The sequence below is a fragment of the Heptranchias perlo genome, chromosome 36 (genome assembly GCF_035084215.1).
Source record: "Heptranchias perlo isolate sHepPer1 chromosome 36, sHepPer1.hap1, whole genome shotgun sequence".
In the NCBI taxonomy this organism is placed as follows: domain Eukaryota; kingdom Metazoa; phylum Chordata; class Chondrichthyes; order Hexanchiformes; family Hexanchidae; genus Heptranchias; species Heptranchias perlo.
In genome coordinates, this window is record NC_090360.1 from 5,811,782 (window position 1) to 5,838,027 (window position 26,246).

The 26,246-nt window shown below is 43.1% G+C and overlaps 1 protein-coding gene across 3 annotated transcripts in view; it reads right to left on the reverse strand.

Annotated features, from left to right (window-relative positions):
* Positions 1-6,392: 6,392 nt before the first annotated feature.
* ascc1 (activating signal cointegrator 1 complex subunit 1) overlaps positions 6,393-26,246 on the reverse strand; it is a 34,505-nt gene continuing 14,651 nt past the window's right edge. For all 3 annotated transcript variants that reach the window (XM_067972436.1, XM_067972437.1, XM_067972438.1), the window contains 5 exons: positions 25,934-26,070; positions 15,101-15,220; positions 13,438-13,562; positions 12,323-12,402; positions 6,393-6,832 (listed from right to left, as the gene is read on the reverse strand). In XM_067972436.1, coding sequence (XP_067828537.1) covers positions 6,716-6,832; positions 12,323-12,402; positions 13,438-13,562; positions 15,101-15,220; positions 25,934-26,070 — 579 coding nt within the window. In that variant the 3' untranslated portion in view covers positions 6,393-6,715. The remainder of the gene's footprint in view (positions 6,833-12,322; positions 12,403-13,437; positions 13,563-15,100; positions 15,221-25,933; positions 26,071-26,246) is intronic.

Below are 26,246 nucleotides of genomic sequence, written 5' to 3' on the forward strand. Positions count from 1 at the left end.
CACAAATTATTATCATGCTGTTGAATCCTGATGAACACACAACCCCTTTGCCAAGAAATGCGACGTGCTCTTGGCATTGAATGACAGTTGGATCAGAATTTCTATAAACTCCAGCTAAAATTGGTCAATTAGCAAATCGTTGCATCACAATTCATCTAGCATTTATTCAGAAATCCATTCTACACAAAAAAACAACAGGTAACACCTAACAGAAACATACACTTTGCACAGAAGAGATTAGAATTCTAATGTGCAATTGTCTCTGGGAGAAACTTGGCAGTGGAATCAACTGCAGTTAGAGTGCTGATAACTAAAGGAGAATGGTGCTGTGGGATAGGAGGATCAGGCAGCACACTTTAATGTTTCCTGCAACTTCCAAATTTGACAAATTTGAACCATTAGAGAATAATCCTTAATTGAAAGTCTCCTCTGCAAAGCCAAGGAGGCTAACACTTTATCCAACATTAGTCAGATAGAAGCACTCGGTCAATGTCAGTGACCGGCAGGGAGATTCATGTACAGCATATCCACTACCTGGTGTTGACTGCCACCTAGTCAATATTTTTACTAAACTAAAGTTGCAATTAGTCTTGCTTGTAAGAACATAAGAAAGTAGGGAACGGGAAAAGGCTATTTGATCCATCGATCCAACCCCCAACAATGAGCCATGTACAATTTGCACTGTCGAGGTCTCTCAACCTATTTAAATTTGTTGTTGTCTGCAGAGGCAGTGCCCGGGAAGTCATGTGGTGCATTGTTATTCTACGTAATGAGAATGAATAGGAATTAGTTTGGTTCCCTCAGTTGGCAGCAGTCTCGCTTCTGAGTCAGCAAGTTGTGGGTTCAAGTCTCACTCCAGAGACTTGAGCACAAAATCTAGGTTGACACTCCAAACAGGGAGTGCTGCACTGTCCCTCAACCAACACGACTAAAAAACAGATTATGTGGTCATTATCTCATTGCTGTTTGTGGGACCTTGCTGTGAGCAATTTGGCTGCCGTGTTTCCTACATTATAACAGTGACTACACTTCAAAAGTAATTAATTGGCTGTAAAGCGCTTTGGGATGTCCTGAGGTCATGAAAGATGTTATATAAATGCAAGTCTTTCTTTTGCGCTGATGGGGTACACCAATGTCCAAATTGGGGCCAGTAGGCCACATGCAGCTCCCATTCTCTCCAATCCAGCCCTTGAAGTCCAGGTAACTTGTCATTTCTACATATATTTCTTATTCACTGCTTTATCCCATTCCAATTTCATGAGCCTGGAGATTTCAAAAGGGCTGTTCATAATGCTGTTGCCTCATTAGTAAATAAATCCTAAATCAGAGCATCAAGATCTGTCAGCAACTTGAGATATAGCAAATTATTGGGAATGTGGATTTAAATTTTATATATGGCCCCTGAAACTTCCACAAAGACAAAAAGCTTAGTTAGATCTGGTGCACACCAGTGGGAAGGGACTCACTGATGGTGCACACCAGTGGGAAGGGACTCACTGATGGTGCACACCAGTGGGAAGGGACTCACTGATGGTGTCCACTACTGCCTGCTTTATTTTAAGAGTTAACAGAAAATAAATGGTTGCACTTACTCAAAGTTTGTAGAGGTATGGTTGTTTGAAAGTCACAATTGTCATTTTAATTTCTGTATGCTAGAATTTCCTAATTGCTGCAAATGGTCCAATAAGTTCAGCAATGTGAAACCCTGCTTACTGGCCACTATGTCAAGCTAAGTACTCACAGCCAGAAAATGTAGCAGCATGTGAACAGCCCCACTCCTGACCTTATGGCAGAGGGAAGGTCACTGATGAAGCAGATGGAGATGGCTGGGCTTTGGAGGTCCCTGTGGAACTCCTGCAGTGATGTCCTGCAGATGCGATGACTAACCTTCAATAACCACTACCATCTTCCCTTGTGTCAGGTATGACTCCAGCCACTGGAGGGTTTTCATTTTGATCCCCATTGACCGGTGTTTTGTAAGGGTTCCTTGGTGCCAAACTCAGGTCAAATGCTGTCTTGATGTCAAGAGCACTTACTCTCACCTCTCCTCTGCCATTCAGATCTTGCGACCATGTCTAGATCAAGGCTGTAATGGGATAACTTGCAAGTAAGCTGTTTTTTTCCCTCAGTGTTGTTGGGTCAGGGAGGAGTGTTGGCCAGGACAAGAGAACTTCCCTGCTCTTCTTCAAGTAGGGCCAAGGGATCTTTAAAATCTACCTGAACAGGGTAGTAGAAATCTGGAACTCTCTTCCCCATATGGCTGTGGATGCTGGGACAAACGGGGCTTTCAGGACTGAGATCGACAGATTTTTGTTAGGCAAGGGTATCAAGGGATATGGAACAAAAGCGGGTAAATGGAGTTGAGGTACAAATCAGCTATGGAATGGTGCAGCAGGCCTGAGGGGCTGAATGGCCTACACCCGTTCTTAACAGGCAGGGTCTTGGTTTAATGCCTCACGTGAAGGACAGTCCTTGTAACAATGCAGCATTCCGTCAGTACTGCACTGGAGCCTCACTGGAGCTCAAATGTTGGCATAATGCTCAAAGCTACTTTCCTACTCCACCAATTGAGCCAAGCAGACACTTACATTTTATTTTTCTTCAAAAGAACTTGCCATTCTCGTCTGTAGTTGTCATTCCTTAGTGCAGTGCAGAGAATAATTCAGATAACTTCAGGCGGAACATCTTAATAATTTTTTCATCCGGCCAATTTTCTCTGGTAATTTGAGTACCTTAATAATTGATTCCAGTAAACATCAAGCTGAAAACACTAATGTAGCTTGAGGAAACAACTTGGCTCCACAGCTACTGTGGATATGAAGACAGCTACAGGCAGTGCTTGGCTCCATCTGAGTCAGACAACTATTTTTAACATAGAGAATGTACAGCACAGAAACAGGCCATTCAGCCCAACAGGTCTATGCCGGTGTTTATGATCTCCCTCCCAACTTCATTGAATCCCAACAACATAACCTTCTATTCCTTTCTCCCTTGTGCGTTTGTCTAGCTTCCTCTTAAATGCATCTCTGCTATTTGTCTCAACTACTCCTTGTGGCAGCGAGTTCCACATTCAAACCACTCTCTGGATAAAGAAGTTTCTCCTGAATTCCCTATTGGATTTATTAGTGACTATCTTATATTTATGGCCCCTTGTTCAGGTCTCCCCTGCAAGTGGAAACATCTTTTAAACAGACTTTACTATGCTCAAGTGGTGGAAATTGCTCAGAATTAATTCATGTTGACACCACAATGGTGAGGCTGACACTTACTCTTGCAGATGTTATGGGATTGCCCTAGGGCTCATGGACATTAGAGGGAAGACTGTCCCCTTCACTACTGAGGAAACAATATAGACACACACTAATATAGATTCAATACGATAGACCCTAGCTCAGGGTATGGTAGTGTAGTGGAAATCATAAGAAATAGGAGCAGGAGTAGGTCATACAGATCCTCGAGCCTGCTCCACCATTCAATAAGATCATGGCTGATCTTCGACCTCAACTCCACTTTCCTGCCTGATCCCCATATCCCTCAATTCCCTTAGGCTGGGCTGATGCTTGGGGTGGGGATCCCCTATCGGTAGATGGTTGGCAGGGGCGGGGGTCCGTACCCCTGGGGCCTCCCCATCTTTCTTCTGCCACATTCCCACGCCATGGCAACCCTGTCCATGCTTCCCTCCCCCTCTGTTATTCTGCTGTAACCATTTATAACTTCTCCGGACCTACCTTTTGTTTCTATACTTGTTCCATTATCACCCTCTTGTGCCTTGCACCATCATCCCTTGTGTTATTTAATCACCCCTGCCCTGCACCCTATCACAAACCTCTATCTTTGGTTCTTTCTCTGCCCCCTTTTCTCTGGCTCTGTACTTGCTTAAAAACTGCTCACCTCTAACATCTTCCAGTTCTGATGAAAGGTCATCGACCTGAAATGTTAACTCTGTTTCTCTCCCCACAGATGCTGCCCGACCTACTGAGTGTTTGCCAGCATTTTCTGTTTTTATTTCAGCTTGCCATAGTTTTGCTCGTTTCACTATTTTTTCCCCTTGGCTGCTGGCAGAACGACAGTGATGACGATAAATTCATATGAATTGAAGGTAATTATTGGGCTGGCTCAAGGAGACAATGTGGCAGATAGAAACAACAACAGAAAGCTCATTTATTTTTAAATGCTCCAACAGATGGTGGCTTGGCTGCAAAGTGTATCCAATGGTGCTTTTGAATTGTAGAATTGCATCAAGAATTGGTTCTGCGACAGCGCCCAGGGCCCCCCCCCCCGGTGCTGTGGAAACCACTCTATTAATATCCGGGGTCAGGTTCCACGGAAGAATGACGTGTGTAATTGTGATTCTCAATTTGCCTTTTGGCCACTATGCCTCCCCCCATAAGCACACAGCAAAATGAGTGCAAGACACTTTACTGGCCTATAATGGGGGGGCTGAGCCAGTAGCTAGTGTAGGGACATTCATAACATTTACCCCTATGGCACTGTATTGCAGAGTATGAACTTTCTCCTCCTGCCCCCTTCAGGTGTTTTTGTAAAACACGGACAACGGCAAGAGTCAAAAAGCAGAGCGATTTGGGACGAATTCTCTTGGGCGTCCGTAAATCCAACTATGAGAAAAGCAGTCACAGGGCTTTGCCCCAAAAGGCCTGCTCCAGCCGATGTCGAAACTACAGCCTCTGGGCCATGGGAACGAGTCTGGCCAATCCGATCCATAAGTCAGTTCTATTTGCAATTATATTTCATAGAGAAACATAGAATGTACAGCCGTTTACAGTAATCATGGGGCTGGGTGAAGCAGTGAGTTAGCACATTGCCCTCTCACTTGTAGGATTTGGTTTTGAATCCATTCTGGATGGACGATGGTCTTAAGAAAGTCTCCTCTGTCTGGATAAATCCTAAATCAATCCACCAAGTTCTGTTCGTATTTGCAGCTTGTGTTGGGAATTTTGATTAAAAACTTAACATGTGACGCACAAGGCTCCATGGTATACACTTACGTGGCCCTCAATGACACACCTGGTCTACAAGTTCCTGGTCTTAACGTGGGCATTGAGCAATGATGGGGGGAGGGGGGGGGGGGGAAAGAAGGAGGGGTAGACATTTTGAGCGACCTGCCTCGTTGAATAATATGCACCATTTGATTCTTTCCTTTTCCTACAGGAAAGCTGCAGTGCATGGCTGAATTTATACTTCAAAATGGCTACCCTGCACCATGGCCTGAATTTCCACAGTTGTTCCAGCTGTAGGACAAGGAAAAGTCCAACAGACTATATTCTGCAGGGAATTACATGGGCACATTAGCTTTTCTTGTCTGTGATGATTTATTTGCTACATGATAACTGCATCTGCTGCGTCCCACTATTAACTTATCACAACATGCCGCAACCAAATACTTCCCACAACTGTTCTAAGAACATAAGAAACAGAAGCAGGAGTAGGCCATACGGCCCCTCGAGCCTGCTCCACCATTTAATAAGATCATGGCTGATCTTTGACCTCAACTCCACTTTCCTGCCCGATCCCCATATCCCTTGATTCCAAAAATCTATTGATCTCAGTACTGAATATACTCAACAACTTAGCATCCACAGCCCTCTGGGTAGAGAATGCCACAGCCCTCTGAGTGAAGAAATTTCTCCTCATCTCAGTCCTAAATGGCCGACCCCTTATCCTGAGACTGTCCTCCCCTAGTTCTGGACTCTCCAGCCAGGGGAAACAGCCTCTCAGCATCTACCCTGCCAAGCCCTCTCAGAATCTTATATGTTTCAATGAGATCACCTCTCATTCTTCCAAACTCCAGAGAGTATAGGCCCATTCTACTCAATCTCTCCTCATAGGACAACCCTCTCATCCTAGGTTCTGTTTCTAATCCTGCAACTGTTCAAGCGCCTCAGGATGTTTTGTTACTTTAAAAGGCACTATATAAATGCAAATTGTTGTTCTACATACCGAGACAGTTTACAGCAATCATGGGGCTGGGTAAAGCAGTGAGTCCAAATTGCCCTCTCACTTCTAGGATTTGGTTTAGAATCAAGTCTGGATGGACGACGGTCTTAAGAAAGTTTCCTCTGTCTGTTGGCCAGATGGGTCCTCTACAAAATGTGTGGCCAGTCTCAATTATAGGCCCATGGCAAAAAATAAATAAAACGGCGATCTGACAGAGAGAGCACAGGATGACTGGTATGGAGAAAATGTCAAACTGGTGCAATAGGAGGTATTCTTCTGAGGTGCACTTGAGGCAACGTGCGGGGAGCTTTACTCTGCCATGCTGAGACTGACGGAATACTCTACACTTGCAATAGGTGCTCAAAATGGGAAAGTGATCCATTTTTCAGTGTCAGCATCTCACACCCTGAGGCGAAAGAAGTTCACCAAAAATTAAGTATATTTTAGCAAAAATTTTACTGTGCAAAACGGGGATGACTTTTGGCTTATGACGTGAAATCAGGTCTTCTTATGCTGTCTCCAATGCGTCACCATCACTGTTCTTGCAAAGGCACATCAATTCGGCTCAGCTCCTTACTCCCAAAGAAAGGAGGGAAATGGATCACTGTAGAAACCCAAGTGCATTTGCGATTAACCGGCCGGTAAGTTTGCTCTGCCGAGTTTCCAAGTTGAGCAGTGAGCGAGCAGCAAGACTCATCTTTCAGTCGTGCTTTTTGGGGACCGTTATCTTGCGTTAGTCATGACTCAACAACACCGTACTCTACGAAAAGTTAATGACGCCAGAAGAAGAATAGAACCCAGAACTGTCGGCGGAGAACCTCTGGGAGATGTGCACGGTGTTCAGCTCCACCTCACCAAAATGGTAATTTTCACATTTCTGTAACAGAAAGGAAAGTATTAGCACTGTGACCTACAAAAGGGTGGGATATTTCCCCTCTGGATACACTTAAGACTACTGTGAGTTTGGCTCATCTCAATGAGGAAAAAAAACACACTCCCAGCTAAACAGGAACTCTGTGCAACTACACAACGAATACTACAATCAACACTAATCCTTACCCTACTGAATAAACAGAAACTCCACCCTTATAGTTAGCGCAACAAATACTATGACTATTGCTTTAACCCACAGATTTTCAAACAGAACTCCACAGGATGACCCTGGGAGCTCCATGTCGTCACCAGATTTCTATTTGTCTAATGTCGGACACACTGCGTGCGGTGAGCACAGTATCTGCAGAATTTTGTATTTTGCTTGTGTTTGTTGATTTACTAGGATTTCATTCCTCTTGTTGTTTGTTAACAACCCTGATTTCTGTAAAGACAGCACGGTTTCCTTTTGGGTAGTTGTTGCTGTCTTTTGGAAGTGAGGTCAGGGCCCCCCCCCCAACCCCCCCCCAATAATACATCAATATTTTCAGAGGGTCCCTTACACAGAAAAATCACTGCTTTAACCTTTACCCTGCTGAACTAGAACGGTATACAGTTGCACATCAAATACCATAACTGGCACTTTAATCTTTACCCTGAACAGAAACTCTATAATGTTGCAAATAAATTACTGTAACTTAGTGCTTTAATCTTTTTTCTGCTGAATAAACAGGAACTCTGCACAACACATGCAACGAGAAACGCTGGGTGTAAGGGGTTTGGAGGAAAAAAACAATCAAATGGCCTGTGTGTGGATTCGTAAACCTGTTTTGTATTTTAACAGCCCACCTGTGTTTAAATTCCTCTGTGGCCTCGCCCCTCCCTATCTCTGTAAACCTCCTTCAGCCCTACAACCCTCCGAGATAGGAATTCAGGTGAAACTTGCTCACCTAATGGGTAATAAGAGTTGCAGCATAAGCTACTAGGGAAGGATATTGAAGTTCAAGAATAATTGGATGTGTATCTGGAGAAAGAGGGATATAGTGAGAAGGGGGCAGGAATCACTGGAAAAAAGGGAAGAGGCTTGTTGAAGGGGCCAGTTAAGGTGTCTGTTCTAATGGCATTTCTCTATATGAGTGCCGTACTATAGTGTAAGCATCTCAATTTCATTCTGTACCTTTTCCCCTTTTGTTTAATGAGACTGAATGAGGGTATCTTTTTTATATAAAGCACAGGTTAATGTGATCCATCTGCAGAAAAAGTAGAGTGAACACTTGGCATCAGCTCAGGATCATTTAAACTCAAGGACGATTTCTGCCTGAAGTGCTGTGGTGCCTGAACAAATTCAAAGCTGATTCCTCCAGGCCAGACGTAGTCAGCGTTTGCCCACCTGTAGTGGGATAGCAAATGTAAAACCAGAGAGAACATCATCACCAGGCCATTCTCATGCGTCTCAAAGAGGTCAACTTGGTTTTCAACCACAGAAATTCCTGTGATGTGCTTTTCTCTTTTAAATATAAAAGTATTCACTCTCCTGTTGGCCTAGTGCATGATGGTGAATGTATGTCACGCATAACCACAAAATAAAATCTATTTATCTATCTATATAAAAAGTCTCATTTCCAGTGGTCATCTGTCACATCTCAAAGTGTCACACTTGCAGCTGATTGACATTTGAGCCAATCAATCATAAGGCAGTTCAAATGTCAATCATAAGTCACAACCAAACAAGCACAGAACCTACAATAGACATGTAGTGTCTTACATAGAAGACAATTAGAACCTAATTGCTCCCACCAGGTGCGATTTTGCAGGAATTAGGATTTATGGCATTATAGATCAGGTGAAATACAGCTCCACATTATCACCAAAATACTACAATGTACATTACACAGTATAACACTCTTGTCCTTACATGACGGTGAGCAATGCCACCGGAGATGTACTAATTAAACAATAACGATGTGCTGAATGGATCATATCCACTCAGGGAGACACAGCAACGAACAATGCTGGACGTGATGATAGTGGCAAGAAATTTAAGAGTAGTGAGCAGAAAAGTTCACTGTGATCGAACGCAGAGGAAAAACTGTGTGTCTAGTCTGTACTGATTGTTGTTTCTAGAACTTCCAGTGTGAAATGCTTTCTCGGGACGAGCCACAAAACTGTGGCTGCATTAAGTAAACAACGACAGAAAGTATACTTAGCACAGGAGCTGTGCAGTATCGCAGCTGGTCCATTGGATTCAGGGAGCATTGGAACAAACCAAACTGCATTATCTGGTAGCAACACGCTCAAAACCTCATGCTGCATTCTGGAGCATGGCAAATCTCTTTTAGATGGTGAATTTATCAAGAGTGTTAGATGGAGTAGTGCTGACACATTGTTCAGTGACTTTCCTTAGCAAGGACAAAATTATGCAGCGTGGAGCAGGAATGCCTCTCGGTCAAAATACGGTGAAGGACAAGGTTCTGTGCATATCTAAAAATATCAGCGAGCAACTCACGACTGGTTTGCAAAAGGTTGCTGTCTGCTCACTGTGCCTTGATGGAACTACCAATGTGACTAATCAAGGAAGAGACTGGAAGTGACTGTCAATTTGCAACTGGGGCACGATGCATGTAGAATTAATGAAACTGTTCAGTTTATCAGAGAAAATACAAGGAAAGGCCACAAAGTAAGACGTATATGGTGGAAGTGTTAGTGACTGCAAAGATCAGCTTTCTGGTTTGTTGAGTCAGGAAGTGAGGCATTCAGTTGTCCAGCTTCAGTGCTCGCAACAACAAACCAGCCTCGGCCAGACATAACAGCGAAGAAGCTGGACGGCATCCTGAAGACAGTAATGAAGATTACAAACTACATTGTGGCTCCAGCTCTGAATCACCGTCATAACACAAAACACTGCTGATGTGCAAATCGCGTCAGGCGGGTTAGTCGGGGGAAAGCATTTGATTGGTTTGCGGTAGGTGCACCTCGAATGATACAGCTGTCGCAGAGGGAGAAAAGTGAAGATTATTACAGTCGGCAGTCTGTGGCATGGATTACCAACTCCACGTTTTGCCACTGATTGTATGAGGCATTGCAGTAAACGGAAAATAAACAACCTGCAAGACTTTGGGGAAAACAAAACAACTGAGAGCATGGACATAGAAATTTAAAATGGGGGAATAAGTTGACACAAAATTGCGTCAAGAATGTAACAAGAAGTCAAGGTGTGCAGACAGGAAGTGCACACAGATGTAAAATTGTTAAAGATATATAAAATAAAAAGTGAATTAAAGTATACAATTCAGGGATAAACATAGTATCATAAATCAATCTTGCATACTGCGTAAACAACATCCGAAGCCTTAAATCCAATAACTCACTCTTGATATCTCTTCTTCTACGTGGAGAATGCCTCGTTTACTGAGTGATAAGACAGGAGTGCAGCAGCTTACCCTTAAATCCAAGAGCTGCACACAGTGGGACTGATAACATGAATATTACCTGCGAGAGCTTGTCATGTTTCTATACTCATTACCTGATATTGCAGCTGCTTTGTGCCCAATTCCTCAGAGTAATTTCTAGGTTTCTTACATCCACCAGGACTCACAAACAAGATTGAATAACCCAGTGCACAGAATTGCCTATTACACATCTCTATTAAGGTCAATATTTTATGGTTGCTTTTAGCATCATTATAAAGCTAAGCAAGGAATCTAATCTTTGTTTTTAAAACACTACACAACCCAGGTATTAATCTCTTTAAAGAAAAACATAGTTGACAGTTTTTTTTTGTAGAATATAATTTTTCATTACATCTCAAAAATAATGGGAGCTTTAATTTACCACCTCTCTCTTTTATCGGAATGACCCTGTCCTTTCTTTGTTTATGTGTTTGAAGAACATTCTTTAGATTATAAAGAATCAGATGCTTTTGTTTTTTTCCCCGATTGGGTGTTGAGGAACAGTTGCTCCCAATATGTTGTGACTTTTAACAGGCGAATGCGGATGCTCGACTTTTACCATCTGGTCCAATAACTGTGGAAAGGGTTTCTCAGGCCTGTGGTATGACTGAGCAGTAATTCAATGTCAGATCTGTTGAACAGATTAATTTTAGATCCTCCATATTTTACCATTTAAAAAGGAACTGTAATATTTTTTGTTAGAAGCTCATAACTAAATATGATGGTTTTTCACTCCAGTAAAAATGCAATCTTCTTTCACCCTTTGGGGACTGAGGGATTTCAAGCTTTCAAACAGCAATTTTTAAAAAAAAGACACATATTCTTCTGGACAAAAACAATTTCCTATAAACTTTTGTTGCCCGATACTAAGGAGTTAGTGAGCCAGTGGCTATGAGATACCCTGAACGGTAAAATCCCCATCAACAAGGAGCTCCATGGAGTACGAGTTAAAGGGGGAATCCTGTTTACAATTCCCACATGGCAAGTTCTGAATCTCGGGTCAGATAGTCCTATGGAGAGTCGCCAACCCCTCGGCTGCTCACAGCCTTGTGGCCAACTGCACAGCAAGATCAGAATAGGATGTCTGTTCACCCACTCAGCTGGTGAATGGTGGGGTGTAGGAGGGAAACTTAAAAAAACACTAAACAGCAATGCATGAGACAATTAGAAATAAGACACTTAGGTTATTCCGAGAACATACAAAACATGTCAAAACATCACAAAGCACTTTACACAAGCACAAAGACTATTATGTAGGCAAATGTGACAGCCATTCCGTACCACCAAAGCCTACAAGCACCATGAGACTGAATGACCAATTAATCTGCTTTTCTGGTGATATTGGTTGAGAGGGGCCACTGGGAGAGCTCCCATCTCCCATTTGAATAGTGCCATGGGATCGTTAACATCCATCTCAACAAGCTATCGGAACTCGATTTAATGTCTTATTTGAAGGAAGGCACCTCTGACAATGCAGCATTTCCTCGGTGTTACAGTGGAGTGTCGGCCTGGATTATGTGCTCAAGGCCTGTTTTGCAGCTCAAACTCCCAATCCTCTGATTCAGAGACGAGACGATCGACTGACCCAAGCTGATGTACCAAAGAATTGAACAGTGGATCTTCCTCCATTTTTAACTCAGTCAGATATGGTGTTAATTGATGGTTCTGCTACTAAAATGTTTATTAATTTATATATCTCTCATTGGAGGGGTGAATCCCATATTTTGAGCACTGAAGTTTGGACTAATTGTACTCTAAGTAGAAGTCTGCTCCACCCCAAAACTCAACAGATTTGCGGAGGTGAAAAAAGCAATGAGACCAATTATAGAATCCCTTACACGGCCAGAAACAGCACAGTCCCGGAATCGAACCCGAGACCTACCTGTTCAGTGCACCTCACCCCTACCCCAGTCAGAGCACTTAGTCACTGACCCAACTGGGAGCTGCTCAGAGTATTTTTAAATTGCAGTTAGCATTCTATAATTGAGCTAAGAAGCAAGGAACCAGGATTTATTTTCCTAACTGGAGCTTGCTACCAGGTTACTGACCTTCAGCACGTTTCTTGCATCAAACGACTCTCTTTCACGCAAATTCTGTTTCCCCAAAGAGGTGTTGTTTCGATCTTCCACTAAAAGCAACAAAAGTTTTCATTATAACAGGTCGTCACAGCCACCAAACTGGAACTAGAAAAAAAAAACTTATGAATTCAGCTCATAAATGTCCCTAGCTCCCGCATTACTTAGCTCCCCAGTGTAAACCTCAGATAGTGCGAGATTGATATCTCAGCAACCTTTTCTTCTGTGCCAACTTTCTCTTTCTCTCCTGAACACATCAACTCTTGCTGGGGGACTGCTTCACCAGCGTCATTCAATCACCGTTACCTCACTCAAACGGCCATTTCTCATTTGCGAGTTAGTCAACATTCAGCCTTGAGGGGCATCACAGCTGAGCTCTCTTCCCCCAACATCCACCCGCACACCTTTCAACAGGGGTCACTGGATGGCGGTGTGTTCTTCCCCCTCCCTAGCCGTGGTACTGAGGCCAATTGCACCACCCCTCCTGCTACCCCAGCTCAGATTAGTTATCTTAGCACAAACCTGATCGACCACCTTATGTGTGGTTTGGTTACATTTAACTGTTCATCACCGGAGCCATTGGTGGAACTCCTGCCTGGGTGTTTCTAAGGCAATTAAAATACTGTTGATAACACAAGCTTCCTTCTCTCCACTGAAGAGCCAAAGGAGGAAGGAAGTTTTCCTACTGTTTTAACTCCCTCTACATTATACACCATCCTCAAACCAAGCTATCATGGGCCTGCCAACTTATGCATTTGTTATGACACCACTACACATAAGCATTGAGTAGTCAGGTTAACATTTCAGGTGTAGTCCCACCATCAGAACTATACCTGAAACCTTAACAATGCCATTTTTTTTTTAAATTACAGATGTTGATGGACCTGTTGAGCAAGTCCTGTGAAGCATCTTTATACCAGTACCTTTAATTCTGAGGGGTTAACATCATGGCCTGTATGCTGTATATTGGCATGTATGATTATATGTGTGGATAGGCCAGTATTGATCACACTGTGTATACCTGACATAAAAAGAGTGATATTGCACTGGGTGCAGTGAGTGGAATGGGACGAGCATTTCACACATACCTGTTGGGTCCCTTCTGAAAAGTGTGTTCATCAAAGTAGCGTGCAGCTTCACCCTGTCCCACTCCTGTCCCATCAGGCCCGAGGCAACAAATCGCTCCATCAGCCCATCAACAATCAGCTGCAATCTGTGCGCAAGAGAATAATCAGGTCACAGAAACACAATTGGAGCACGAGCGGCAAAATATGGGTGTACACCAAAACCAGATGATCACAGGTTTGTGTTTTACAGAAGCCTAACTCACCTGCTATCACCTTTTGTTACAAGATGGGAAGGAGAAGGGGGAAGTAAGGAACTACCCATTGTCTATCTCACCCCAAGCCTGTGAGCTAATCTCTGTGTACCATTGTTAGCAAGGATGGTAAAATCTCAAACACCATCTCTTAGGACAGAGGAACTGGAATGAGCTGTTGAGCCCATCAAGGCTTCTTTGCCATTTTGTTAACTGTGGCACCACTAACTTTTTAATCCCAATTCGCTACCCTTTCTCTATATCCCTTAATATCCTCACTTCTCCAAGCATCGCCCTTTTAAACACTTAAATTGATTCTGCATCTATAGTCTTCTCGATTTGCTTTTAGCCAGCTCAGTTCACATTTGAAGATTATGACCATCTCCCTTCCAAGCTTTCCACTTATTTTAATTTTTAAAATTGTCAGTACTAGACAGCATTCGTTGGTGGGCTATTTCACCATGGGGTTCATCATAGCTCAGTCTGATCTATTCTAATGCAAGATCTGTCTTCAATAGAGGTCACTGGACGATTGGCGGATTTTGACCCTTCACAACCCTGGGCATTGAGGCTAGTTGTAACACCCTAAACGCTAATTCAACACAGATCAGGAAATCAAACTTGGGAGCTTTTTAAGTCCGTGTGGCTTAAAGATACACTAGATGGTGCCGTTACCCACTAGGCCATTAGGACAGTGGAATTTGGAAAGGCGGCTCTGCATGTCCTGGCTTCAGGACCACAATGAAACATCAGTCTAGATTATTTGCTCAAGTCCTGGAGTGCGACTTGAACCCGTGACCACCTGATTCAGGCGAGAATTAAGACAACAGAGAATCTTGATTTAATGGGCAGAAGGGTTGGGGGGGGTGGTGGGGGGGGCGGAAGAGAGGGGGGAGGAAAATTAAGTGACTTTTTTTTGAATCATTTCTTGTTTTGTTCTATGTATGAAAGCAAATTGTACATCTTGAAAACTGTAAATTACATTTTGGCAAAGGGGAACAGTTAACGTAGAAACCTGGAAGAAATGTTGCTGTTTTGATATAATTAGGAAATACATTGCTCAATGACATCAAAGGGTCTTCAGTCTCGAGGCACCAGTACTCAGGAATGTTTCTCAAAGAGCCAATCAACACTCCCACAGGGAGGCATTTGTCAAGGCTCTCATAAGGATGCCAACAGATAATTTTATACACCAACACATTCTGCAATTTACAAATATAAATTGCTAAAAACAATTCTAATCTCAGAGGCCATTCAAAACTGCATGACTAAAAAATGGTCCGTTGGGCAGGACTCAGGAGAATTTTGATCACCAGGCGGGAGAAAGGAGAGGAGAGGAGATAAATATTTTTACATCCAATGGTCTAGAGGGAACTAATCTCATCAGGTCTCACTTTGGGATAGAATGAACTGCCAAGCTCTTTAACACTTACTTGTCCGTTCCATTCTTCATTCGGATTTTTCCATAAAGAATATCCACCATGCTTGGGTCGTCATTCATGTATTCAATCCCTTCCACCCTCACAAGGAGCGGCTTTCCACCAGTAACATTACTGAAACAGACAGGTAGTGCAATGCAGTCAGAGGAGAAGCAAGGCACTCAAAACAGGTACAGCCACAGCACCGAGACCGAGTTATCGGATTTAAATGGGATACCCAGAAATGTACAAGATAGTACAATAAGGGCTTCGGGAAAAAGATATAAATTACAAAAGCCGGCCGTGAATTGTTTAATAAACTTCATCTGAACCTCACACCCAGGGACATAAGAATAAGTCAAGGGCAGGAAAAGGCCATCTGGCTCTTTGAGCCTCATCACTTCAAGACATACAGCTTAGCATCTAACTGCATTCTGAATTCCTCTAATGTCTTTGACACCATATCACTACTTTCTAATCTTTCTTCATAGCTGCTCCTCTTTACAATTGGAGTCATGCTCATTATTGTTCACCCTCTCCAATGCATGAACATCCCTTCTGAAGAGTGGTAACCCAAAGCAAAAGTGATAAGGACATGTGCTTACCTTGAAACATATTCTTCTATATGTTATTATACTTCACAGAATTTACAGCACAAAGGCAGCTATTTGTCTGACTGTGTTAATTGTATCCATTATGATTTATATCAATTAGTGTTAATTGTATTCAGGTGGTGTGTATCAATTGGGGGGGTGGGGGGGGGCTCTCTCGTGTCCATTTATATGAGAGCTGATCTGCGGTGTGTTGGTGTAATGTGGATCTGTCAATAAAGGCTTGGAAGCAACTGAAGACCAAGCTCTAGTATTCTATCCTTCACCACCGGGCTATCCAATTTATTACAACTGTGCTGGTGTTAGCTCTTTAAATGGAGCTATCTGCTCTAATCCCATTTCCCTGCCCTTTCCCCACAACCTTTTCATATTCTTCCTTTTCACATGCTTATCTCCATTCCCCATTAAGGTTGGGCTGATTAGCTCAGTTGGTTAAAGCGTTGTGCTAATACTGCCACGATGGCAGGTTAGATCACCGTAAAGGTCATCAAGGTGTTTCCACTGCTGCAATGGCTTTAAAATCCTAAAGGGTTTCCGTGCACTGGCACGATTTCAAAAATAGTCCCATTTCCCTTTAAATGTAGTTGTAATCTTTGCTACACGAGTCCGAGTGAAATGCTGCATAAAAACTCTCCAGAAACCACAGCTGCTGAAATATCTATATGGGAGAAGGACCCAGCCCTACTAGCCAATGTATCAATCAAATTACTGTGTGCAACTACAGCATTACTCCAGGATTCAGCATGTAAATAGGAAGTTTACAAAGTTTTTTTTTACAATTTTAAATGGGTATTGTATAGACAGAATTAAAACCACCTGGATGTGATGTGTCATTTAAACTACTGAAAACTCACTGGGTATAACTTTCCCACAGGTTATTTTGTTTGGACCACTTCTTGCTGAAATGTCAGAATCACCCCAGGTCCTATGTATTCTCCTCAATGTACACCACTGTATAATTATAACCTTGTAAGCTCTTTGCAGTAATTTACAACATAACATACTGTAAAATCTAACATGTTGAAAGGATATGACCCAATGACACATGACTCTCAACAAGGACCCAATTCACCTCATTTGCTTTCACCACAGTGCATGTTTCACAATGTGTTCTCTGCTATAAACATGAAACAAGTTCACCTCAAATGCATTTTATGACTCAAACACAGGAAAGCTCTTGTAAATGGACTGGAAAATTCAGAATGAGCAAACTCTATTCAGCTCAAGCTGCTGCTTCCACAGTCCTTGCGTGACTACCTCAATCGTGGACTCCTTTCCTCTTCCCCCCGCCCCTCCCCATCTTCCGAATCTCTATATCCCTTCCTCACCCCCACGTGAAGCAAACAGCAGCTGACAAGAGCTGCGTGCTACAGACAGTAACAATCTCAGGGGGTGTGATGACTTTATAAACCACTCTCAGATCGAGGATGTGATCGGGACAGCCTGGTCATGTTGGTGCGTCATTCCATAGCCAGCCATCTGTTACTCTCTGTGCAATGCTCTCCTGTGCAGTAACACTTCAGTCTGCTTTAGCACCCTTTGCTCATGTATTTTTTTTTGTGTTGCTGGCTGCAAATAAAATGGCAGACCAAGGTTGCAGGCAGAGTTCGCTCATAAAAGAACTGGCGGGAGCTTCCAAAAATAACTCTGAGAAATTTTACTGAGGTACCGACCATCAGAGCACTTAGTGCAGCCTGACACACGGTAATGGGGGGGAATTCCCTGAGAGCTTCTCTCGCTCCGCAGCCGTCACTTTGGTGGAAACCTCGTTCCGTTGAAGTTACCGCGTCAGAGCAGGAGAAGCACCGGTGAAACGCAGACCCCCGTGGTCCATCAATTCAAGATTCCGCTTGCGTAATTCCTACATTAAAACGGTGACTTACACTTCCAAAACAGTACTTCACTGGCTGTAAAGCACTTTCGGCGGGGTCCTGAGGTCGTGAAAGGTGCTATATAAATGCAAGTCTTTCTTTTCCTTCTGTGAGTGATGGTTAAACCTGCATCTGAACTTCTGCTTTCAAGGGATGGATGTTCAGTGGATACCACCGACTGGGACAGCGCTGCACAGGCAGGAGAAGCAAGATGTGAAGTTCTCCGCAGGAGTCCCAAGCAGGCACTTTGGACCGATACAGAAACGCTGAAGTGTCTGTAATCATAGCAAACCCAGAGAGAACAGGCAGCATTCTGCAACCACACTGTCAATTACAAAAACAAGCAAAAGTGTTGCATGAAATAGGCTGCATTTCAATCTCTGATGTGCTGACATTCATAAATGGTTTTATAATTTGGATTAAAAGTTTTCCAGCTGGATTTGGAAGGACTGTGTACAATTCCAAACTTGTAGTCTTCAACCCTGCTGAGGATAATCCTATAGTCAGTAAGACCACATTTCAATCCTCTGTATGCTATCAGGCAATTAAAAAAAAAAATAATTTTTTAGCAGTAAAAGTGGGAGAAAAAAGTATTTCTAAAGTCCTGGAACACATTGTTACCTTGCAAATTCGCTGCCACCGTTCCTGTTTGAAACCCTCCAATTATCAAGGGCATCCTATAAATATATAAACTAGAGGGCACAACTCTAAAAGGGGTACAGGAACAGAGAGATCTGGGGATATATGTGCACAAATTGTTGAAGGTGGCAGGGCAGGTTGAGAAAGTGGTTAAAAAAGCAAACGGGATCCTGGGCTTTATAAAGGCATAGAGTACAAAAGTATGGAAGTCATGATGAGCCTTTATAAAACACTAGTTTCGGCCACAACTGGAGCATTAGTGTCCAGTTCTGGGCACCGTACTTCAGGAAAGATGTGAAGGCCCTAGAGAGGGTGCAGAAGAGATTTACGAGAATGATTCCAGGGATGAGGGATTTTAGTTACATGGATAGACTGGAGAAGCTGGGATTGTTCTCCTTGGAACAGAGACAGTTGAGAGGAGATTTGATAAGAGGTATTCAAAATCATGAAGGGTCCAGATGGAGAGAAGCTGTTCCCATTGGCAGAAGGACCAGAACACAGATTTAAGGTGATTGGCAAAAGAACCAAAAGGTGACACGAGGAAAAACCTTTTCTTACACAGCGAGTGGTTAGGATCTGGAATGTACTGCCCGAGGGGGTGGTGGAGGCAGATTCAATCCTGGCCTTCAAAAGGGAACTGGATAAGTACTTGAGAGGAAAAAATCTGCAGGGCTACGGGGAAAGGGTGACCTGGATTGCTCTTGCATAGAGCCGGCGCGGATCGATGGGCCGAATGGCCTCCTTCCGTGCTGTAATCTTTCTATGATTCTATGTGACTGCAGCCATGAGGCGCTGTCCCTCCTTAACCCCTTTGCTGCCATCGATATTTCTAACCACTCCATTCTCCTTGTACATCTCTCCTCCACAGTCCATCTCCGAGGCACTGCTCTCTGCTGTGCACTCACTACCTGGAGCACCGTAGACACTACATTGCCTCCAATGGCCTCTTCTCCTGGGGAGCATGTTTAACATCCCAACTGAAGGACAGCACCCCTGACAGTGCAGCACTCCCTTAGTACTGCACTGAAGTGTCAGCCTAGATCACGTGTTCAAGTTCTGGCGTGGGGTTGAACCAGCCACCTTTTGACCTAGAGATGAGAGTGCTACCAACTGAGGCAAGCTGACAATTGAAACTAACAATACAAGCATGAAGGAAAGTGGGAACAGTCAATTATATATATTTAAAATATCTGCAAGCACTGAAGGGATGAAAGAGAAGGTCTGCAGGTTAGGTTTTTATCTGTTAATTTAAAAAAAAGCCTTTTTAAGGCTTCAATGTTGCATTAAAGCCATCGCCTTTAATTCTATGGTGGTAAACACATGAGAAACAGGTGGAACTGTGCTTAACCTACTGCAGGATTAACATTAACTACTTCATTTCTCATTGGTGCTCATTATGTAAACCAAAAGATGCTTTCCTAACAAACATCAATCTAAGAGTGCGTCATGATCTCCTGAGAGATACTGTTCCAATCTTACACTGGCCTTGGAAAGAAACTATTTAAAAGTGTTTACTCAAGCAGAAGGCTGAATACATTTCCACTCATTTATATTCATGTCCTCTGGTAACTCTCAGCAGTCTTTGTTGCTTTATTACCGTTTGCACAACAGAGAGGGAAAAATAGTGAATATGCAACTAAAACACAAGGATGGTGCACTAACACAACTAAACACACTGGGTACTAGAAATATTTCTACCCCTTCAACTGGATATGTTGTACAATTCTCTACCTGCCTCCCCCAAGCAAAATGCAAATAACCCAACTTTTCCTAGCCCGGGCATCTCCACCCCTTGCAAATACCTCAACTGGATGTAGGACCCACTCCTCATCCTCCTAAGGTCCCCTCCTCTTCCACCCCCACCCCCAAACCTTCCAGCTGACTGCAGGACCCGTTCCTCCCACCTCACAAAGAGCGCTTCTGCACATATGATTGGTTTCCCCCTCCTCCTCTCAAACAGCACAATGGGGTGTACCACCTTTCACTACTCCTCCCTACTACCAAAACCAGATCCTTGCGCCCCCCCCACCGCCATCCCCACAATTTGCAGAATCGGCTGTAGGATTATTTCTTCCACCCCTTCTCGCCCTCAAACATCAGGGCAGGCTGTAGGATCTGGTTCCCACATCCCCTCTGCCCGCAGTCTCAACAATAACTTGCCTTTATGTAGAGACTTTAACATGATAAAAGGTCCCAAGGTGCTTCACAGGAGCGCTATCAAACAAAATTTGACACTGAGCTACATAAGGAGATATTAGGACAGGTGACCAAAAGCTTGGTCAAAGAGGTAGGTTTTAAGGAGCATCTTAAAGGAGGAGAGAGAGGTGGAGAGGCAGCGAGGCTTAGGGAGGGAATTCCAGAGCTTAGGGTCTAGGCAGCTGAAGGCACGGCCTCCAATGGTGGAGCGATGAAAATCAAGGATGTGCAAGAGGCCAGAATTGGAGGAGCTCAGAGATCTCAGAGGGTTGTAGGGCTGGAGGAAGTTATAGAGATAGGGAGGGGCGAGGCCGTGGAAGGATTTGAAAACAAGGAAGAGAATTTTAAAAATCGAGGCTTTGCCAGACCGGGAGCCAATGTAGGTCAGCAAGCACAGGGGTGATCCAAACTCAACTATCTAAAGGACAGATGCCTCTTGGATGTAGAGCATGCCTCTTTCCACTTTTCCACCCCCATCCTGCACCTTGGGATAAACTGTCATGGTTATTACTCAGAATTTCAATTACCCAGAACATCATTCTCAGCTTCATATTATACCGCATTATAATCTGACAGTAAGCAGTGAACTGGGAAATTCAGCTCCTTAAAACTCTGACCCCATTTTTAATTTTTGTTTTATTAATTCAAATTAAAAAAAAATGACACCAAATTAAAGCATGAAATGCAATCACTGGAAACTAGTCATATCAGTTCAAATTACACTAAATAAAATTTAAAAATGCTTGGCTTATTTGCTATGGCTGCCAATCACTGCTGAAGCAGCACTGTAAAAAAAAAAATCTTTTTCATCTGCAAGCCTATTAAAGATTTTCATAATTCAAACCATTTAATTCCTCTCCCCTCCAACCTTCGTTTCTGAAGCAAATACAGCCGATTCTACTCACCATAAGGACCACATAAAAGCAGAAACAGAGCTGTAACATTGTGGACAAAGTGCCAATTTAGCAGGAGTCACAGACAATATTTCTGATTGGTGCACCTGCCTGAGGTACCAGACAAATGGATACTTGTTCTGTATCGACACAGCTTACCCTGCTCTCACACCTCATTAATGTGAGAAACAGGAACTAAATTCCTGGGGGAAGGGGGGGGGGGGGAGAAATAAAAAGCCTATCACATGCAACTAAATCGGAAATTTGGAATAAACTATTAAATGTTCAGAGCTAGATTCCAGGTACTTCTCCAAACCATACATTCGCACAAGCCTAGATATTATTGTGCAACATTAGCATACGAATGTTCAGTGTATTGTACAATGTTAGTTTGTCCATTATTTTAACAAAGGCATTAACCCACTTAAAATGTCAGACCTGCTAGGTAATTTGGAAACGCTGCTTGTTGGTGGCAGGAGCGGGTGAGGGGAGAGGGGCAAGTTCACAGCTCCTGTGGCAGCTTCTGGTGATTCTACTGCAAGGTAAGGGATGAGTACAGCCCTGATTGTGGCAATTCCTGTCAACTTTTTCCATTATAAATTCCTGTGTCCACATTTATAACGGAACCAGCATAATCCCACTCTAGAGACCTGAGCACGTAATCTAGGCGGACACTCCAGTGCAGTACTGAGGGAGCGCTGCACTGACGGAGGTGCCATCTTTTGGATGAGACGTTAAACCGAGGCCCTGTCTGCCCTCTCAGATGGACGTAAAAGATTGCACGGCACTATTTCGAAGAACAGCAGTGGAATTCTCCCCGGTGTCCTGGCCAATATTTATCCCTCAACCAAACATCACTAAAACAGATGATTTGGTCATTTATTTCATTGCTGCTTGTGGGAGCTTGCTGTGTGCAGATAGGCTATCGCATTTTCTACATTACAATGGTTCTTATGCTTCAAAAGGTACTTCATTGGCTGTAAAGAACTTTGGGACATCCTGAGGTCGTGAAGGACGCTATAGAAATGCAAGTCTTTCTTTCTTATGTAAACTTGTGCTGTAATTACACCCTATCACCAGTGGTGTTCCTGTAGTGCTTCCACTGGAGAAAGTGTGTAATTACACCGTGACAATTTAAAAAAGATAAATTATAAAAATAAAGCCAGAATGTATGACTTTTAAATGGGGACTAAATTACATCTGCATGCGCTACTCCACTAAGTCCCTGACCTAAGGTGAAGGGGTCTAGAGAAAGAATTCCAGACCATGGGGCCTAATGGCTGAAGGCATGGCCTCCCAAGGGTAGGGTGAGGAGGGAGGAGGGGGATGCACAAAAGGCCAGAGTTAGAGGATCAGAAATTTCGGAGGGAAGGTTGTAGGACTGGCAGAGGTCAGAGACAGAGGGAGGAGTGAGGCCATGAAGGGATTTAAACATGAGGTAAGAATTTTAAACCGGAGGGGTTTGGGGACCATAGCCAAATAAACTATCCAGGTGAAAAATAAATTGCAAATATTGGAAATCTAAAATAAAACAAAGTGCTGGAAACAAGTAGCAGGCCCGTCTGCATCTGTAGAGAGACAAGTTAATATGTTCTGCTTACAGATGCTGACTGATCTCCCTACTTCCATTACTTTCCACTTTTAGCTCTGCAATTAGCTGCAATAGTTAAATGCACAATTTTTTTTTTACAGTAACTACTTCCCTAAGTTACATTAATACTATTTTTTGTGTTACCTTAGCAGCAGGAATCTTAATGGAGGATTAATGGAAGTATGCAGCCCAGCATTCCTGAAAGCGCTGCTGTAAAACTTATCACGAGTGCGACTAGCTAGAAGCTCGTTGTACTGTATGCGCAAATCTTTTTGTTGAATAATCAGTTTTTCTTTTTAAAACAAAGCCCCAATTTGTTTCTGGCTTAGGTCAGTCCCGGTGTAACCATTCCAGCTACTGGGGGGAGGTCAATCTTTTGGCAGTGCTGTAAAGACATGTTGTACCACAGAGTGTTTCAGTGCATTGACTTGCTGATCGGTGTGGAAGAGAGTTCGAAAACACACAAGTAATCCAGGGCTACTCATTTAAAATTACCTTTTAAAAATATTTATAGACTTCAACAATGGCTTGCGGCAGAGAATTCCACATTCTGCGCAAAACAATTTTTTCTACCCTCTGCTTTAATTCTTTTTATGATTATATCTTATTGACTCGCTAAATAGCGGAAACCACCCATCACTACTCACTACCATCATAATCTTGAAGACTCACCTTTCAACCTGCTCAGCTCCAGTGGAAATAAAGCTGGAACTTCTCAATTGTGGCTTCAAAACCGTAACCCTATGTCCTTAGTAGCATCGCACTGAATCTCATGGAATCATCCAGCACAGAAGGTAGCCATTCGGCCCATCGGGTCTGTGCTAGCGCTTTGAAAGAGCTGTCTAATTAGTCCCACTACCCTGCTTTTTCCCCATAGCCATGCAAATTTCTCCTTTTCAAGAAGATAATGTTGCACCTTTTTTCTATAGCTTTTATATCCTTCCGACAATGAGGTACCAAAACTGTAAACAATATTCCAACCGTGACTTAATTTGTACAAGTTCAACATTACCGCTTCGCTTTTGTGGAACTAGGTACAAAACTAAGGATATTGTCTGTCTATCTAATGGCCTTATCTACTTGCACTGCCACCTTTAATGGCCCTGTGTATCTGCATACTGAGGTCCCTCTTTTTCTCTACTCTGTTTAAATTCTTAGCATTTAAAATGCACTTCCTTCTCCTATTTTTACATCCACATTGTATTACTTCACAGTTCTCTACATTCAACTGCGTCTGCCACCAATCTGCCCATTCTACTAACTTAGTAGAGTCTTTCGCAATTCTTGTTACCATTTCCCATTGACCCACACATCTAAATATAGCATCAACAAATTTAGATATTGTTCCCTCAATTCCCAAGTCAAGATCATTTCTGTATACGGTAAAAATAGCTGCCCAAAAACAGACCCCGTGGGACAGTTCTCACATCTCCCCAGTCTGAGAAACTTCCCTTTACTCCTACCTTGTGCTTTCTGCCCTCCAACAATCTCTCTATTCAGATGGCCACATGCCCCCTAACTGCATGAGCCATATAAACTACATCAATGGGTTGAGAAACGAGAGAGAGTTTGTTAAAGATTATCCAAAGACAATTGAAGAAAATAAATCATTGTGAGTCTTGCTTAAAGTGGGGGGGGAGTTGGCCCTTTTAAAGCAAATTATTGGACTTGGCAATTTCTAACTATCTTAAATTTTGTAATTACACTCAGTTTTAGAGTTGGCTGTTCCCCTTATGTAGTACAACAACCATTACTCTAAGTCGGGCAGATTTCACAAATATAAAATTCTCCAATACGATGCAATGATGTGGAACATAGGTAATAAACTGAGATCCACAAGGCCACCAGATTTCTGACTATCTGATGCTGGGTATACGAAATGCTGTGATCAGGGTCTTCAGGTGTTTGTGTTTTTCTGCATTTGTTGAATTATTACCACTTTATTTCTGCTGCTGTGCACCAATAAAACATATTTCTGCAACAATAGCACAATTTTCCTTTGCGTTGCTAACACCGTTTTTCAGAAGTTAGCACCACAGGGTGTGTCAATATTTGTGTGGGGTCCCCAGATGTCTGTCGCTATTTGCATGAGGGCCCGCTGAGTTTGTCATTATGTGCACAGGGTCCCTGTGAGTGTGTTGATATTCGCAGAGCGTTCCCCCACTCAGAAAAGTTTGAAAAGCAATGATGTAAATTCAACTACGGCATGTCCTCTGCACTAACTTTATTATAGCAGTGAGAACTCACCAGTATTATCTGTGGATTAGTATTGCTCTGAATCGTTACTTTATTCTGTCATCTTCATGGGAAATTACACATTTACTTGTTGCCACGTATCTTGGTCCCAACACAGTCAGAATGCGATTGTTCCACTACTGATCCAAACTGGCCCAATCCAGACTGAAGTAAAAGGGGATCTCTTTGAAGTCACAAAGCAGTGTAGCGCAGAGCATTTTCAAGTGTTTAATGACATCTAGTGGTGGCTAAATCTGACCACTTACCGTGTGATAGACATAGAGGGCCCTGGTTTTAAATTTTTGTGAGTCCGCAAGACCATAATGGAATGCTGCATAAAGCTACTGTAGGGAATTTGAACGTGTGAGCAATATTAAAGGTTAGGCTGACAGCTGCAAGGATCCAGAGTTACTTTGCTGAAGGGATGAGATGCAGATAAAGCAAATTGCAGAAACTTGCACACTCAGCACCTGCACTTTGGATGCTTGTTTAAACATTTCTTGTCTTGGCAGTTGGAGCCCGGCAGAGGGGTGGGGAGGGGTGGAACAGAAGTGTCGGAATGCTGCCATGAGATTTCTGCAAACAGAACTTGTGAATGATTTCTCACCCTCCACACAAACAGACACACAAATTAGGTTTTTTGAGGAACAGGGTACGTTTTGCCTTCAAACCATTCCTCCCACTGTAATACTTCCCTTACAAATTAACACCAGTGTTACATCTCTGTCAGGGTACAGCAGTAAACGGAGGAACACGGTTCAGATCATGGGAGTAGGAGCAGAGTGCTGGACGTTGGCTGGGACTTTACTCACTTGATGAAGTCCTCCTTGCATTTCTGCAGCAGTTCACGGGCTTTAGTGATCTCTTGCTCATTAAGTAGGATCAGTGTTCCGATAGTCAAGTGGAGCTTTGCTGGGTTCTGGAAAATACTGCCGTCAATCCCACGGTCCTAGAAGGAAAAAGGAATAAACAGCTGAATTTTCACACTGTTACATTCCTCAGGGCAGGGCTACAAACTAGCCTGGACCAGGGGCTGAAGACCATCACATGGGAGAATAACGGGTATCTAGGAATGATTACAAAGCAGCAAGCTGATCGAGGTTTCAGATGATGTTACAAATTGCA